Genomic DNA, 18,536 nt, shown 5'->3' with positions numbered 1-18,536 from the left:
CCCCACTTTGCATTGATTCTTGGTAAGATGATGAGGCAGCACATTTGTTTGAGTTTACTCCAAGTCTGCTACTCTACGGCACATCAAGTACACTCCAGTTTTTGTATGATTAACTTAGCTTCACTACTCTGTTTGCCCTGTACTGTATTCTTCTGGGAAATTGAGAGCTCGGAGAAAGCACCCTACTCACTACCCCACCCTGACTCACCGTCTGTGCTTTTTCTTTTTTGTTTTGTTCCATTGAGTGTGACTGCTAAATAACCTGCCATGGGGCCAAACTCCATTGCGAGTGGCAGCAATTTGATAAAGAAGGCGAGAAACACGATTGAATTCCATGTTGCCAGGATGCACAGCACTGCAAGTTCCATCCACTCCTCATTTAGAATTATTAGGGCCCGAGCACCGCCATGCAAAGGCCCTCTTGTTTATTATTATTATTATTCCGCGACTTAACATGCATGAAAACGAACCAAAATTTGCGAGTGCATCGAGTCCGGCGAAAAATGTGATATTTCAGGGGTCCCAACCACGAACACCCACAGCTCACTCAGTAGCGCCCCCTTTAAATAAAAAAAAAATTAGCTCATGCCGCCAGTTTCACAGATTGTCACCAAATTTGGTGGAGATGTCAACTTCTTAGGAACTCATGTTCCAAAACAAACAAGACGTCGGCCATTTCGGTTTCCAACTGCAATTTGGGGCGAAAACCAGGAGTTGTATTTCGACGAACTAGTCCTAGGCACTTTGACCAAATGAGCCCAAATGAAAATCACGGATACTCGACATAAAGGCGATGCTGCATCGGGTTTTTTAGGCGGTTCCATAAGATGTGGGCGGGGCATGGCAACATACTTTGATGATCAATCAGACAATTTGCCACTAAACTGTAAACAATGAAGACGGCACCTTAAAGCGATACATGGGTCTCTTCCTGAACGGTTCCTGAACCCCACTCTTGCCTGATGTCAGCCTAATGAGGACAAGCCCTCTAGAAAATGGATGGATGGATGGATGGATGAATGGATGGATGGATGGATGGATGGATGGTGTCTATCTTCCTTCTCTGCCCCGCCTTCCTCCACTTTTCTCCCGCAGTGCTCTCCTGTCTGTACTTAAGGACAAAAAGTTCTTTCACTTTCTTTTCCCTTCCGTGCTCTTCCCGCTGGCTAAATGGCGTCGGCACTCGTGACGTGGCGATCAATATGGCACTCGCTCATCTTCAGGCACAACCGTGGATGCTTGGCATGTTGCATGAACACACACACGCAAAGAGAGTATGCGTAAGGGGAGACGGCGGGCGGGTGAGAGGGGGATGAAGGGGTTGCTATAGAAACAGTTCTCTTTCAGGTATATGGAGGGTTAGGACATAGAATTTAACGTTTAACATACACCATGTTCTTTATGTCTCTTTAGCGTGTCAAATCCACACGCTGTATCCTACATGTGTAGTATACACTATCTACTGTTATGTGGACTGTTTTTCAGGGGGGGGGGGTTAAGTTATGTCTGTTTTTGACTGGATTGACTGGAAGCTAGTGCTTCCACTGTCAAACAAACTTTAGCATCTCACAGCATACCCTTTAACATAAATATGACTGTTATATAACATAAATATGACCTAAATTAAGCATAAAAATGACTAAATAAACTGAAATACAGATGTAAGGCATCCGGAAGATGCATTCAAAGATGCTGTGAATGAGTTGTAGTATTCTGCACTGGTCGCTAGATGTCAGTAATGTTCAGTGAGACACACAAGACACAGACTTGACACAGGCTTTTATTGCAGGTTTGTCACATCAGGCCCAATAATCCCTAATAAATACATGGGCTACTCTAGCGGCCGCAACCCACGCGAAGCTAAAACTCAACACTGAACCCCCGAGGACACTTCCTGTCCGCTCGCCACTCACCTCCTTTTGGGAACATATTTACAGCAACACACACGAGCCTTATTTATGTCTTAAATGTCTTATTTTCTCTTATTATGTTGACTATATTTGGTAATAGGAGTGTAAAGGTGACTATAGGGGTGTTATTTCATGTCTAGAGGGCTCTAATTATGTTAAGAGCGTATTTAGAAGGTCGTAAACAGGTTTTCTATGCTCTAACTATGAAAATATTCCATTTATAAATAAGGAACCCTACTTAGCGGCAATACATCGCCATAAATGAGGGATTACTGTATTATGCATTTATAAATTAACGCCAATTTATGGTGAATGAGATGCGTTATCTGCAGAAAAAACGGCCAATTATTACAGAAAAATAATATAATTTGACCAAAATGCTGGATCGTGAATGTGCAGGGATCCACTGTACACATTTTAAAAAATATTTCTAAACATAAAAAAATAAACGTTACACTGTATACATTTTTATCACACTGTATATATTTAAATATTTTGTTTTAAAAATGATTTATTATTTGTATTTTTCGAAAATATTATTCATATTAGTCAAATATAACATATTTATGGGCCTGAAGGGTGCTTTATAAGTAATATTTATTATTACTATATTGCTATTTGACGATAATTGTAGCCAATTAGAAGCCAAAAAGGGCACAATAACATCCAGCACAGTACAAGTGCAGACGTCAGTCCTCAACTTGATTTATTTAGTTTAAAAATCCCAACAGGCACTACAAAGTGGGCGACAACGGTCATTCCTAAAAGGCTTTTTTTCCCACCACAACCCCATCTGCTGGCTATTACAGGTCACCGCCTCTCGGCCACAGTTTACAAGCAAAAACACATTTGGCTATCTGCACCTTTATCCAGATCTTCACCAAAATGCGCGTTTCTGGACCCATGTAGCACATTTTCTAACTGACTAGGCATATTTACAGTGCGTTTGTTATCATGTACATCGGTGCGTTGATGACATAGGACATGAGTGTGCAGTGAGAGAGAGCCGTGTGCATGTGTGTAAATAATGGAGTGAAAATGTGGGGGTGCTGGGGTGTGTGAAGGCATGTGATGTGACGATGCTGAAGCTGTGCAGTCTTGACACGTGTGAGCTCGTCGTATGCGTGCTTTTTATTGAACGTGTGAGGACCACGCCCCTACTCTTTGAAAGTGGCATCAATACGGCTTTCCAAAAATGCAATCTTCTCTCATTCCGTCCCTCCAGCATCCGACGGGACCGTTGAGACGAAGAAGCGGTGAAAGCAAGAATGATGCAAGAAGAAGACTGCTGAGTTTTATATATATATATAATAAAGCAGGGGAGGGGGGTAGTTACGCATGCAACGTCAAACGCTCCGAAATGAGACATCAGCGCAACGGTCCTTCCTCGCTTCCCTGACAGACTTGTCTTGTTTGGCCTCTCGCACGCCCACACAGCCGTCACAGTTTCACTTCGAAAAGTGTGCTCACAAAACAAATGAAAGTAAACTTTAAGTCCAGTGGTTCGCCATTATTTTCTGTTAATGTTTTGTGATATCATATTTTGTCAATGTTGTCGTATCAGGAGGTGTTGGAAATCGCCACGTAAATCGCCAGTGCTAATTAGCTAGCGCCTGTATGTGCTTTCCAATGCAAATTAGCATCAAGCTAGTGCATTGGGTTGCAGTATATGCATTTCATTTCTGTTAGACTTCCTCCACAGAGTATTACTGGAGTAGGCCACTTTATGCATGGGCGGCACATGTGGCAAGTACAAAGCACAACACGTTGGTGCAGGAAGTAGCTTGCTTACATACACACAATCAAAAGTATGCCATTCCGCTGTGGTGTTTCATATTTATGCCGAATCACTGTAAAACTGTATGGAAGCCCCTTTCCGCCACTGGAAGAAAAACAATATCCCAAATGTAAATCATAATCATGAGATAAAAAGTCATAATTACGAGATTAAAAAATCCAAATTATGAGATACAAACTGTGCCGAGTGCCATGTGACGAAAGCTCCAGTGAAAAGGGCGGCACATGCGCAATTTGGATCTCATAATTTCGACTTTTTATCTCGTAATTTTGACTTTTTATCTCATAATTTTGACTTTTTATCTCATATTTTCACATTTTTATCTCATAATTTTAACTTTTTATCCCATAATTTTGACTTTTTATTCAAGATTCAAGAGATTCAAGATTCAAGAGAGTTTTATTGTCATGTGCATAGTACAACAGCAGTTATACCATGCAATGAAAATCTTATTCTGTTCATTCTCCCAAGAAAAGAAAGAAAACAAATGAAAGAATAAGAACATAAGAAACATAAACACATAAACTGTAACTGTAAACTGTAAACATATATACCAATAAATTAAGCAACAACAACAGAAGAGACATTATTACAAGTAAATAATACAAATAAATAAATAAATAAAGTGCTATGAGTGTGTACGTGAGTTGCGTGCGGCGTGTGCGAGTGCTTCGTTGAGGAGCCTGATGGCCTGTGGGTAAAAGCTGTTTGCCAGCCTTGTGGTCCTGGACTTCAAACTCCTGTAGCGTCTGCCTGACGGTAGGAGTGTGAATAATGAGTGTTGTGGATGTGTGCTGTCCTTGATGAGGTTGTGTGTTCTGCGTAGGACTCTAGATTTATAAATGTCTTGCAGTGAGGGGAGGGCTGCCCCAACAATGTTCTGTGAGGTCTTGATCACCCGCTGGAGTGCCTTCCTATCACGTGTTGTACAGTTACCGTACCAAACAGTGATGGAGGCGGTAAGTACACTTTCGATAGTGCATCTGTAGAAGCAACTCAGGATTGTGGTGGACATGCCAAATTTCCTCAGTCTTCTCAGGAAGTACAGTCTCCTTTGGGACTTCTTCAGAATTTGTTGGGTGTTGTGAGACCAGGTGAGGTCCTCGCTGATGTGTGTGCCAAGGAACTTGAAGGTTTTCACCCTCTCCACCTCAGTCTCACCAATAAACAGGGGTCTATGTGGCTCCTTTTCCCTTGTTCTTGGGTCGATGATCATCTCTTTAGTCTTATCTGTATTGAGAAGGAGATTGTTATCACGACACCAAGCTATGAGGTCCGCCACCTCTCTTCTGTATGATGTTTCAACACCACCAGTGATCAGTCCGATGACTGTAGTGTCATCCGCAAATTTAATGATGCTGGTGTTGTTCTGGGAGGCCACGCAATCGTAGGTGAAGAGCGTGTAGAGGAGTGGACTCAGCACACACCCCTGTGGGGTCCCAGTGCTCACAATTCTTGAGCTGGATGTGCGGTTGTGGACTCTGACTGACTGGGGCCTGCCTGTGAGAAAGTTAAACACCCAGTTACAGAGGGAGGGAGACAGGCCAAGTGTGAGGAGCTTATTTGTGAGTTTGTGGGGGCAGACTGTATTAAAAGCAGAGCTATAGTCTATAAATAGCATTCTGACGTATGTGTCCTGGCCCTGTAGGTGAGAAAGGGCTGTGTGGATGGCTGTGTTGACTGCATCATCCGTGGACCGGTTCTGGCGATATGCAAACTGTAGAGGGTCCACGGTTGCCGCCGGGATGCTCTTTTTGATGTGGGTCATGACTAATCTTTCAAAGCACTTCATAACAATAGGAGTGAGTGCTATAGGGTGATAGTCATTCAAGCAGGTCACGTTGCTCTTCTTGGGTACGGGCACTATGGTGGTGGACTTAAAGCAGGTCGGTACAGATGCTTGTGCAAGCGACAGGTTAAATATGTCAGCAAGCACATCAGCTAGCTCTGATGAGCAAACCCGAAGTGCACGTCCTGAGATGTTGTCTGGCCCTGCTGCTTTTCGTGGGTTTGTTTTGTTTAGAACCCTGCGCACATCAGCTGATGTCCCCATGAGAGGTGAGTCCTGTGTGCTCCCCAGGTTCAGCCACCCTCTCTGCTCATCAGGAGTTTGGGTGTCAAAGCGGGCATAGAACTCATTCAACTCATCAGGAAGTGTGGTTTGGCTGGACGTGGCTACGCTACTCTGCTGTCGATAGTCTGTGATGTGCTGGAGCCCCGCCCACATGCGCCGAGGGTCTGAGGTGGAATAGTAGCCCTCCAGCTTCTGTCTGTACTGTCTTTTGGCCTCTCGTATGGACCTCCTCAGGTCATATCTGGCCTTTTTGTAGTCATCAGCGGTGCCCGTGACAAATGCAGTCGAACGAGCACGTAGCTTAGCCCTTACATCACAGTTCATCCACTGTTTTTGGTTAGGGTATTTTCTGTAATACTTGGTGGTGGTAACAGTCTCTATACATGTGCTAATGTAGCCAGTAACAGCAGAAGCATATTCATCCAAATCAACAGTACAATCTTCCCTCCCCGCTGCAGTTTTAAACACATCCCAGTTTGTGCAGCCAAAGCAGTCCTGAAGTACTTGATCAGTTTCTTCATTCCATACTTTAACTGCTGTACGTACAGGGGGAGCTTTTTTAAGAAGTTGTCTGTATGTTGGATAAAGGAATATAGAGATGTGGTCAGCCTTTCCAAAGTGGGGTCTTGGAACAGCCTTCAAAGCACCTTTCATGTTGCTGTAGACTTGGTCCAGGATGTTATTTTCCCTTGTGGGAAAGCTCACATGCTGGTAATATTTGGGGAGGACAGTCCTGAGGTTACAGTGGTTGAAATCGCCAGATATAATAAATACAGCGTCTGGGTGTTTGGTCTTTTATGTTGTTATTTGGACTTTTTATCTCATAATCCTGAATTTTTATCTTGTAATTTTGACTGTTTATCTCATAATTTTGACTTTTTACACCATAATTATGACTTTCCATCTCATAATTACAACTCATATTTATGACTTTTCATCTCATAATTTTGACTTTTAATCTAATAATTACAACTCATATTCAGAACTTTTCATCTCATAATTTCAACTTTTTATCTTGTAATTACAACTCATATTTAGGATTTTTCATCTCATAATTATGACTTACTATTGGGATATTTTTTTTTCATTCAGTGGCGGAAACGGGCTTGCATAAAAACTGTCCCCCAGGACCATAATGAAAAATGTTCAGTCTTATTGTCGCCTGTCACCTGCGTGAAACAGGAAGTAGCCTGCTGGCTAGCATACGGTTGGAAAAACAAACACGTCACTATTTTTTCCTCTTTTTCTAAGTGAATTGATTTTACCTGTTTGCCATTAGGAACCATTCTCTTGCGCCAGAATGAAAAATGGTGCAGTCCTGTAGTCTTATGTAATCTTCCGTGAACCAGGAAGTAGCCCGCTAACTAACATTTGAACAGACAAACAAACAAAAACATAGCGTTCCAATATGTTTTTTTCCACTTTTGTTTGAGGAACTTGGCCATTTGCATCACATGAGCACCAGAATCACAAATAGCAGACAGAGTCCTTACCTTCTAACGTCCTCTTCTGTGAACCAGGAAGTAGCCCGCTATAGTTACAAATGGAAGTACTACGCTTCACAATGGGGGGTTTTTGCAATCTTTTAGGGGAAAGTATTTACTTCATCTGCCTTTTAAGTCACAATAGAACAACTCCCCTGACCCCAGAATAAAAATAGTGCAGTCTTGTCGTCCTACACGAACCAGGAAGTAGCCCACTAGCATACAAACACAAGTGCTACGATTCAATGTTTTGGTTTTTTTTTTACTGTTTTAGAGAAACATATTTTGCTTATCAGCTCTTTTGAGTCATGTTCGAGTTGTCCCACCATAGAATCAAAACTAATACAGTCCTGCTGTCTTGTGTCATCCCCCATAAACCAGAAAGTAGTCTGCTAACGGACACAGAACGCTTTCCAAATATGGTTTCAAGCTATAAAGTCATACCATTCGCTTCCACCAGTGTTCTTATGACCATTTTTAATCAGCATTGGGAGTAAAAATCGTTAAAAAGTCGTTAAAAATCACTTCATGCCGTTATTATTTTGTAGTAACGGGTTATCTAATGAACGTTACCGTTACCGACAGTCAAATGAGGCGTGTTCCTACACAGGAAGCTAAATAGCCAGCCAACGAGAAGTCTCAGGAAAACACTGCCTCCTAGTGTTTTGGTAGAGAATTGCAAGTCGTAAGTCGCAGCCCTCAGCCTGAAACATCTCTCAACGGCACACGCTGCCACAAAGCTAAATCCCAATTCTTTGATAATACTTTCCTGGTAACTAATTACATTCATGAAGGAGTCATCCCATTACTAATTCACTTACTTTTTTTGGGAAAGTAACTATAGTGACTATAACAAGTGGATAAATCATAAGTGTAACCCATCTGCCTGCACCGGGGACCGAAACACAACCGTCGAAATGGGAGGAGAGAACAATACCACTGGGCTAAACGGCTGTCACCAGCGTGCTCAGCGCAGCTTTTAAATGTGGCTGCTGCCCCAGAATAAGCTTTTTCCTTCGTCAGTTACTTCAAAGTGTTACACACCATAAATGGCACACTGCTCGTGATCAAGACCTCTCCACTGATGTGACATATGCAGGGGTTCGTGCACGATTCATCCAGCATTACTGGTAGCCGAATAAGATATAATTTAAATAATAAAGAATACATTTGGAATTGTAGCTTTGCTTGCAGGCCCATAACTACTTTTTTTTTTAAGTAATTTGCCCAACACTGCTTTTGAGAAGAGCACAAGGTTGTGGTCATACAACAGCGTGTTTGATTCTTCTTGTCACAAAACGGACGACACTGTTGGAACATGACAACTCCACAGCGCCACGTAGGCGTTCCTGATAAACCGAGGGCAGATAATATAGTAGTTGTCTTTCAGCCATGAGTGGGTTAACGCTCCCAACACCTGGCAACCTCTCCGCATGCATGCAGGGACCAGGAAAAGCTCAGGTTACCAAAGACGGATCATGCCGAAGCTCTCTCACACACGCACACACACGTAGCAGATCAATTTGTTTGACAAAGCTGCCACACGTTTGCCTTCCAGCCTGCGTGCATGCATGTTCTCACACAATAGGAGCAATAATATGATTATGGCTAAAGACAAACCCCACCCCCTTAGCCTTACACACACACACAGGGTACACACCCACACACATCTCCAAACAGGTGGCTCATCATCAGGGAAGCAACATTAGAGGGATGTTTTTCCACATGAGAGGTAGTAAGACATCCTCCAGCTTCCAGTCAGTGGGATGCCTCTCCCTTGCAGCAGCATGCTATGCTAACACGCCCGGCACTACAAACTGGAAAGGAAACACTTGAGGATGCGGAGAAAACGCGAGAAGGTGGCTTGATATTTACCGTAGCTGAGGTGTCTTCTCCCTTTCCTTTCCTTCTGCGGGTGGGGAATTGTCTAACGGCTGCAGCATCAGCAGCAGCAGCAGCATCAGTGGCTGCTCCAGGGCCTGCGTCTTTCTCCCTTACCTCCCTCACTCCCTCCCTCTCTCTCTCTCTCGCTCTCTTTTCTCCGCCCCCTTTTCCACACACGCTCCCTTCCTTTAACATCCTTCCTCCATCCTTTCTTGCCTTGCTCTTTTCCTCAATTCCCTCCCCTGTGTTGAATGACAATCAGCCAGCTCCAAAGCACCACGAGCATCAGTGCAGGGCTTCTCTTATAAAAGAAAAAAAAAAAAGGATGGAGCCTCCCTTTCTTTCTCCTGCACTCTCATTAGCTGGCAGCCTTTAGCCGTAACACGAACCGAGCATCATGGAGATTGATGCCACACTCGCTTTATTACTTACGCACACAGGGCGTCCTCCGCTGACGACCGTCTGTGCTATTAATGAATAGAAAAGACACAAGCCGCTCTGCAGATATTTGTATATTGGTTCACCGCCAAAGGTACACACAGCTTGAATAGCAAAATTACAGCCTGATATGTGCTGTAAAAAAAAATCAGTGAAATAGATTTAACAGGGCTGTAAATGTGGGATTATGGAGCAATAACAAGGCACTCGACTATATTTACCTACTTCCTCAACTAAACATTGTACACAGTGAATCTCTGCACATGCAGAGATTTTGTTTTCCACACATTTTTGGTCCAAAAAAATCATTTTTACATTTTTTTTGAGGGGGCGTGTTCCAGCCAAAAAGCCTCCAAATTGCAAAAAAATATATAAATAGGTGTCAATACCTGTAAAATGCACAGCATACGTGTATTTTTTTTAATTCCACCATTTTTACATGTTTATCTTTATGCATTACCGATAATGTTTTTCTTCAAGCGTTGAGATTTTCCCACGTTGCTCGGTGGTCCTTGAACACACCGTAGTTGCTAATTTTTGGTAGAAAAGTGAAACTTGTATCCCCAGGTCGGTAATAATACAGGCCAAATGTACAGCATTCATGTACCACTGTTTAAAACAGGCACAATTTTTACATGTTTATGTCTTTATGAATCACTGATAATGTTTTTTTCGTCAAGTGGTGAGAGTTCTCACTTTGCTCTGCGGTTCTTGAACACACCATAGTTGCCGTTTGCGCAAAAGTGAAACTCATATAACTTCTGCATATTTCATCTGTTCATACAGCATTCGCGGGCGCACAAATTGGAGGATTTTTATGACTAAAATATATAGATACATAATTTTTTTTATTTTTCCTTGGAAAATAGGCCGTTTTCTACGCAGTAAACACATCTCATTCTCCCCAAGTTGGAAAGAATTCATAAATGTGTTACTACAGGTAAAATGTACAGCATACTTCTACCACTGTTTACAAAAGCCCACCATTTTTACATGTTAATGTTTTTACGCTTCTACTGATAATGTTTTTTTCCACAAGCGCTGACATTTCCCACTTTGCTCAGCGGTCCTTGAACGCACCATAGTTTTTGTTTGCACAGGAGTGATAGTTATATATTACTTCTACCGTTCTACTCCGATCCGGGACTCTTTATGCGTCACTGATGCGTCCCGCGTTGCTTGGCGGTCCTTGAACACACCGTAGTTGCTGTTTTTGTAGAAAAGTGAAACTTATATATTATATACCTCCACTCCGATTCCATCTGTTCATCCATCACGACATTAGCGTTCACATTTGAGAACTTTTGGTCCAAAATATATGTATTTTTTATTTGTATTATTTTTCCTCAGAAAATAGGCACTTTTCTCCGCATTAAACAGATCTCATGCGCCTTAAGTCAGTAATAATTTTGAAATATGTGATAATACAAGTCAATTGTACGACATAGATGTACCACTGTTAAAAAAAAGGCCAGAGTTTTTACATGTCCATGTCTTTATGCTTCACTGGTAATGTTTTTTCGTCGCGTGTTGATATTTCCCACGTTGCTCGGCGGTCCTTGAACGCAACATGGTTGCTGTGAGACGCAAAAGCGAAAATCAAAATACATTTCTCAAAGTCTAACTCCAAATTGAAAGCCAATGCGATGACTTCCTCTGTTTGCTGCGATGGCGTTAACACTTTGGAGCTCTCAGCGACAACATGGCCAACTTGCTATCACACTGCCTACGCCGCCTTGTCGCAGTGACTAATTGCATCATATTGACATCAGCGCCCGTGTGTGCGGAAGCGTGTGCAAGCGTGGACGTATCACGCTGCTTGCTTCCCTAAAGTGGCATCATCCAGCTAATGGGATTTTACGTTAATCCATGAGGAATATGTTTTGACATCTGCCACATATTTAGACATTTTCCTTCAGATTCTTTTTTTTTTGTCAGCTCCTGTATTAGTTCATTGAAAGACATTAAACGTTTCTTCCAGGTTTCTATTTTCCTACCATCAAAGCAGCAGACAATTGCGTAACGAAAAATAAGAAAACATGTGTGAATCATTTTATAATGATATATCCGGGAAAAATTCAACAGTAGATGGTGATGATATAAAGCCTGAAGTCACAAATCACATAAATAAAAAAATAATATTTTATGTAGTCCAATAGTAGTAGTAGTAGTAATAGTTGCAATATTGGGTCAAATTGGCTCAATGGAGTACTTTTTTATTCATTTACGAAGTTACTTTTGTGTAGTGATTTACATTTAATATCAAATTTGATCTATTTATTAGTTTATTTCATCTCCATTTATATATTTATTTTATTTTAATGTACTTATTCAATTGTATCTATATATTACTTCATTTTAAGCGTATTTTAAAATCATTAATATTTCACTTTAATTAGAGTCATTTTATTTTACATGTTGTTTTTTTTTAGATGTTTTTATTTATGTTTAGTATTTTTACTTTAATTATATCTATTAGTTGTTTTTTTACGTGTATTGTGGTATTTATTTTGCTTTTTTTGTATATTTATTAACTTAATTTTTGTGGAGTTATTTTTTTATATCAAATTGTATCAATTTATTAGTTTATTTCATCTGTATGCAGGTTTAATATTTAACTTAAATTTATTTATATTTATTTAATGTAGTTATTTAATTTTATATGTATTTATTTATGTTTAATACTTGACTTTCATTTTTTTCTATTTGTCTATTGTCTATTTTAAATTGTCTGTTTTAATTGTCAATTTTAATTTTTTAAATGTCTTTTTATTTTCTCTATTTAACTCATAATTTGACCCATTTAATTCGAGATATTTATTGGTTTATTTCATATATATATTTAATAAATGTAAATGTTTTTTATTTATTTTTAATATTTAACTTTACTTTTTCTTTCATTTCTTATCTTTTTTTGTGGAGTTATTTAGACTTACCATCAAACTGAAGCAATTTATTAGTTTATTTGATCTGTATGAATGTTTAATATTATACCTTTAATTACTTCTTTTAATGTGTTTTTTTTCATTTATATTTAACTTAAATGCTATCTATTTATTAATTTCTGATCATAACCTGTGTTGACTATTTTACATTTGCATTGCATCGTACACATTTTTGTGGCGTAGCGTCGGCCGCAGATGAGTTAAAACCGGTTTTGACACAATGCAAAAGTAAACTAATGCTTGAATTAATGAAAGACTAGTCTAATATTAGTGTTTAGCTCAAACAACGTGGGCGGTGGCATTGTTATACGCCGGGACTATTATTAACGCTGTTTATGTGGACGTGATGTGTTATTAAAGTCAGTTAAAACAAAGATTACTGACTGCGCTTGGGGGCGGTGGGGCAACAGGCATCATCGATTAGAGCGTTACTCCTCTTCACTCCCGGAACAGCCTACATCATCACCGGGTGTACCGTCAGCTCAGCTGTACACTGGGGTTGCCGTGGTGATGAGACAGCTGTGGCCTTTTAGCAGCAGCAGCAGTCGCGCACAAAACACGGAAGGTCACCCCGTGCACCACCAGGGTACCTTCCTCCAACTGTCCATCATTGATTGTTTCCAGGCAACCGGTTTGAAGGCTCTGTTCTCTCTTCTTTTCCAGGAAACGCACTATCTTCAATGTTTCCTTGACATTTATAAGAAGATGATACATTACAGTCAGAGACACAGCGGATAATTGAAGTACACAAGCTACGCCTGCTGCTGCAGCTTCTCTCTGGGGTAAGTTTAACTCGTAATTCCAATCAACGTAACCCCAACAAAGTATGTGACTGCAATAGCCATCAAAAAGTACACGATGAGTCCAAATCCTCAAGTACTGTGAAAAGTGATTTTGGCACCACCCAGTGGCAGGTACAAGTATGGCATTGAAAAGATTAAATAAGCAGTGCTTCTTGCGACTCCTTTTCCGACATGTTGGATTGTGCAAGTGTAAACATGTGATCTCCTTCAACGTAACCTTGTTAAGCATTTTTGAAGTGCACTAAACCATCCGTGTTATTTTCATACAGTACATGTACACAGCCACGCCACACACAAGCGCACCACGGCACCATGTGCATTTATATCTGCTGCATGACGCATACGGTAGCTCAAGGGTGTCCGAAGTGCAACCCGGGGGACATTTCTTATATTGGCCTGTGGCACATTCGAAAAAAAATAAAACAGCAACAATGTTTAAAAAATCTACAGGAATTTTACAAGAATACGTCGAAATATTAAGAAAAATATTAAGAAAAAAGTTGTAACTGAACAAGAAAAAGTCGTAATTTTATGAGAATAATGTTGCAATATTATGAGGAAAAATAACGTCATTTTAATAGCATAAAGTTGAAATATTACAGAAAAAAGGCCTTTTAAAAAATAAGAATATAATAAGAATATTATGAGAAACAATGAATAAAGTTGTAATTTTTGGAAAATTAGGTTGGGGAAAAAGTTATAATATTAGGAGAATAAAATCAAAATATGGGAATAAAGTCAGATTTAGAAAAAAAAATTACAAGAAGAAAGCTGAAATAGTTGGAAAATTTAAAAAAACACACACACACACACACACATACACAAGACATGGAAACTTTTATGAGAATAAAGTCAAAATATGAAGAGACAAAAACTGTCGAATATGAGAAAAAAAGTGACAATTTTAAGATAATTAACTTGTAATATTATGAAGAAAAAATCATGTCATTTTAGCAGCATAGATTTGAAATATTAAAAGTGTTAATGTTAATGTTCTTTTTTTTAATTCGATTTTATAGCGCTTTGGTGGTAATCTACATCGTAGCCACAGGGGTGGTCTGACGGAAACGTGGCTGCCAATTTGCTTTGGCCTCTCCGAGCACCATTAAACATTTATTTGTATTTGTACACCAGCGTGTGGCAGCACTGCAGGCAAGGTGGCTGAAGTGTCTTGCCCAGGGACGCAAAGACAGTGACTGGGTGGAGCCAGCCGCTACTGCCAGCCAATCATATTATGAGAAATCATCGACAAAACAAAATAAAATTGTACATCCTGGAAAATTTGTTTGGGGAAAAAGTTACAGTATTATGCAAATAAAGCCATAATTACCAGAAGAAAATTTACAAGAAGAAAATCAAAATAGTTGGGGGGGGGGGAAAACAGCAGAAATGGAAAAACAGTTGTAATTTTAGGAGAATAAAGTCAGAATGTTAAGAGAAAAGAGCAATAGAATACGAGGGGGAAAAAAGTGTAATTTTATGTGAATTTTATAATAAACTTGCAATATTATCAGGAAAAATAATGATATTTTACTATAGAGCTGAAATATTTTTTTTAAAAATGTTTTTCAAAAGCCATAAAATGAAAACCAACAAAACAAAAATAAAATTGTAAATTTGGTTGAGGAAAAAGTCTAAATATTATGGGAATAAAGTCATATTATTACAAAAAGAAAATTTAACAAAGTTGACATATTTAGAAAATGGAAAAAAAAACAACAGCAAAAACGGGGTTAAAAAAAAGAGCAAAGGCAAAAGTTGGTACTAATAATAGGCTTTTCACCTTTATGATATGAAAAATAATGTCATTTTAGCATAGAGCTGAAATATTTTTTTATGTTTTTATTAAAAAAATGTTTTTTCAAATATTAAAATAACGTCATTTTAGCATAGAGCTGAAATATTTTTAAAAATGTTTTTTATTAAAAAAAACGTTTTTTCAAATATTAAAATAATGTCATTTTAGCATAGAGCTGCAATATTTTTAAAAAATATTATTATTAAAAAATGTTTTTTCAAACATTAAAATAATGTCATTTTAGCATAGAGCTGAAATATGAAAAAAATCTAATATTAAAATATTTAAAAAAAAAATGTTGTAAGCCATAATATGAAAACCAACAAAAAACAACAAAACCAACAAAATAAAAGGAAAACGTCAACATATTATGGGAATAAAGTCATATTATTCCAAAAAGAAAATTTAAGAAAGTTGACATATTTGGAAAATGGAAAATTAGTACTAATTAGTACTTTATAAATTAGTACTAATAATAAGCTTTTCACCTAAGTGACAAAGCTAAGATGCATTTTGTTCATGAAATATATATAACTTTTTAGCACATCTTACAAAATATAAGTGGCAAAGTTGCATCCTTTCATTTTTCACTATGTGGCCCTCACTGGAAAAAGTTTGGACGCCGCTGCGGTAGATCGTGTGCAAGGATGTAGTCATAAATACAGTAAACACGTGTGCCGTACATGCAGAGAGATGAATACATATTAAAATAAGGAGCACTTTTACCAGTTTGCGGTACTGCTGCTTCTCTTGGCGGAGCGCGGCCACTTCCTGTCTCAAAACTCGATTTCTCTCTTCGAGGAGGCGAAAGCGGCTCACATTTTGGTGGTGTGACGCCTCCAGTTTTGACTGAAAGACAGGAGATACACGTGAGAACAAACACAATGTCAGACAGGGTACTATTCGTTCCAAGACCGCCTGCGTTTAGTTTTAAGCCCTAAATGTGCCTCACACACCTATGAAGCACATTTAATGTATAAAATGTATAGCTACGCAACACTAACACGTGATAATGTAAGATAATCCATGAACACATGGAATCACAGTCACGATGTAGCCTTTAGCCTGGTGGTCAGGCTCGTGCTAGCAGGCAAGATAAGGCGTTTCTCCAAGCCACGTCTACATCGTCCACACTGCTTGCCTGCTGGCATTCCACTAGCAACTTACGTCATATCTTAACTGGAGAAGCTAGTGCTAAGGTAGCCAAACAAACTTTTGCGTCTCACAGGACACAACTACGGTGCGTTCAAGGGCCGCCGAACAAAGTGGAAAATTGTATTTATAATGTATTACCCAAATATGGTGAATGAGATGTGTTTTTTATGGGGAAAAGACTGCCTAATTTCTGAGAAAAAATATTATGAATATATTTTATAATCAACTAATTAATTTAAAATATTTTTTTTAATGAATTAATTTAATTTGCGGGTAATGCAGTATATGATAGGAATATGACTTTACACCATTTAGGCTTAAATTGCATTTTCACAACTTCAAATTATAATCTATTATTCTTATTCTATGGTGCAGAAAAATATGAAAATGTTTGTTGGGCAAAAAGAAATTGGGAAATATTGAAAAACAATTAAACATTATATTTATATGGGAAAAAAACAACTTTGGAATGTTATCAGAATAAAGTCATATTTTTAAAATTACAAGGAAAAAGTTTGTATTTTTGAAAATAAATTGTTGTATAAAATAATGTCATAATGTCAACATATATAAATAATACAAGAAGAAAAAAGTCATCTTATCTTGAATTTCCCTTAAATGTGGTAAGGGTAAAGTTGGAATGTTATGGGAAACAACTCGTAATGTTACACGGGAAAAAAAGTTATAAAAAAGTTGTAAAATTACAACAAAACTGTTGTAATCTAAGGTGAACAAAGTGGTGAAGTTACGGGGAAAAAGTTTAAATATTACAAGGAAAGCACTTTTTTAATTTATTTTTTTTAACTTTTCTTTAAATATTTTTTTTATTATTTTTTTTTTTTTTAAGAAAAGTTTTAATATTACGAGAATAAATCTAAAACACAAAGAAATTGTCATTTTAAATGTACGAAGTCGTAATATAGCAAGTCGTCATCTCGAAACAAAAAAATAGCTGTACTGTACTATTTGGAAAAAAATACATAATTTAGGAAAAATAAGTAACATTAGATCACTTTTTTAATATAATGGCATAATTGTATGACTGTATAACCGTAATTTGAATGAACGAGTGTTGTAATTTTTGGAAAATTAGGTTGGGGAAAGTCCAAATATGATTGGAATAAAGTCAAAATATTAAAGTCATAATGTTACGAAAAGGACATTTACCAAAAAAGTAACACTAGATCAATTTAAAAAAAATAAAATGCCGTAATTGTATGACCATGTAGTAATTTTAACCAAATTCCCACTATAGTGAGAGCAGCCGGTGAACGTGTGTGTAATTTAAAAAAACACTCTTATGTTGTTACAACTGAGGGTTTCATCATCAGGCGCTGTGTCACGCTTCCACTGGATGTCAGGCGTGGTCATTGTGGTTGTGTAGTGTGTGTGGTTGTGTAGTGTGTGTGTATGCGTGTGTGCAGCCAAGCCTGCAGTCAGCCACAGGCATCCCCTGGGCTAAATCACATTTTTGACTAGTCGTCGTTGAAATAGATCGTCATATCGCCATCTGGTGAATGAGTGGCACACTTGCATCACTGCTGCACCGCTGCTGAGCACATTCAGGCAACTGTAGACCTCTTAATAAATTCAACTCAGACCGATCGAGCCTTTACATTCTCAGAAGATCGTCTCTCTCTTGCTGCCCCAGCAGCTACAGCGCAAAGACAGCGGTGATGCAATGCCTACCTTTTAAAGGCTGTCCCCAAATGACTCTCCTCCCTTTTCCGTCACGTCCAAATCTGGCACATGGTGGAGGTCCAGCCGCGTGTTTGCGTGCGCGAGCCTCGCTTTGCTAATCTGCGGCGTTAATGGCGGGCCGAGTGTGAGCAAAGCTGGCTGCAAGTCAGCGTGAGCAGGGACACTTGCGGCGGCTTCATGGCGCCGTCACACGCGGGGGACGTTCGCTCAGCCGCGACTCCTGGCAGGACTCGTTCACGCTTCCCCTGGCTGCTCCCTTCATCCCGTTGCAGTTGAACACACACGCCCATATCTCTCACTCCGCCTCGACGTCGGCTTAAGCAAGCACGGTCCGCTTGTTGGACGACATGAACGGTTCGTCAACATAAGCGGCACAGACTGTACTGTGTTATCAGTCATTTCTGCAGCGTGAGAACGCCGTCTTACTACGTGCTATACCTAACAACATCACGAAACAAAAACGTACGCCATTTTTACAACATTGTTCAGAGCTAAATCCTTGGTGTTCCCATTTCTGCCGACTCTGTCCAGGAGCAAGGCGCTATC

At 39.2% G+C, this 18,536-nt stretch overlaps 1 protein-coding gene across 1 annotated transcript in view; it reads right to left on the bottom strand.

Annotated features, from left to right (window-relative positions):
* Positions 1–18,536, bottom strand: part of rimbp2a (RIMS binding protein 2a) — a 91,417-nt gene that overhangs the window by 66,669 nt on the left and 6,212 nt on the right. Inside the window, exon 4 of the mRNA XM_054756354.1 lies at positions 15,861–15,983. Within this exon, the coding sequence (XP_054612329.1) occupies positions 15,861–15,983 (123 nt within the window). The remainder of the gene's footprint in view (positions 1–15,860; positions 15,984–18,536) is intronic.

This window comes from Dunckerocampus dactyliophorus, chromosome 17, assembly GCF_027744805.1.
Source record: "Dunckerocampus dactyliophorus isolate RoL2022-P2 chromosome 17, RoL_Ddac_1.1, whole genome shotgun sequence".
Classification (NCBI taxonomy): domain Eukaryota; kingdom Metazoa; phylum Chordata; class Actinopteri; order Syngnathiformes; family Syngnathidae; genus Dunckerocampus; species Dunckerocampus dactyliophorus.
Note: the sequence above shows the minus strand (reverse complement) of the source record. Positions and strands in the feature narration are given on the sequence as shown.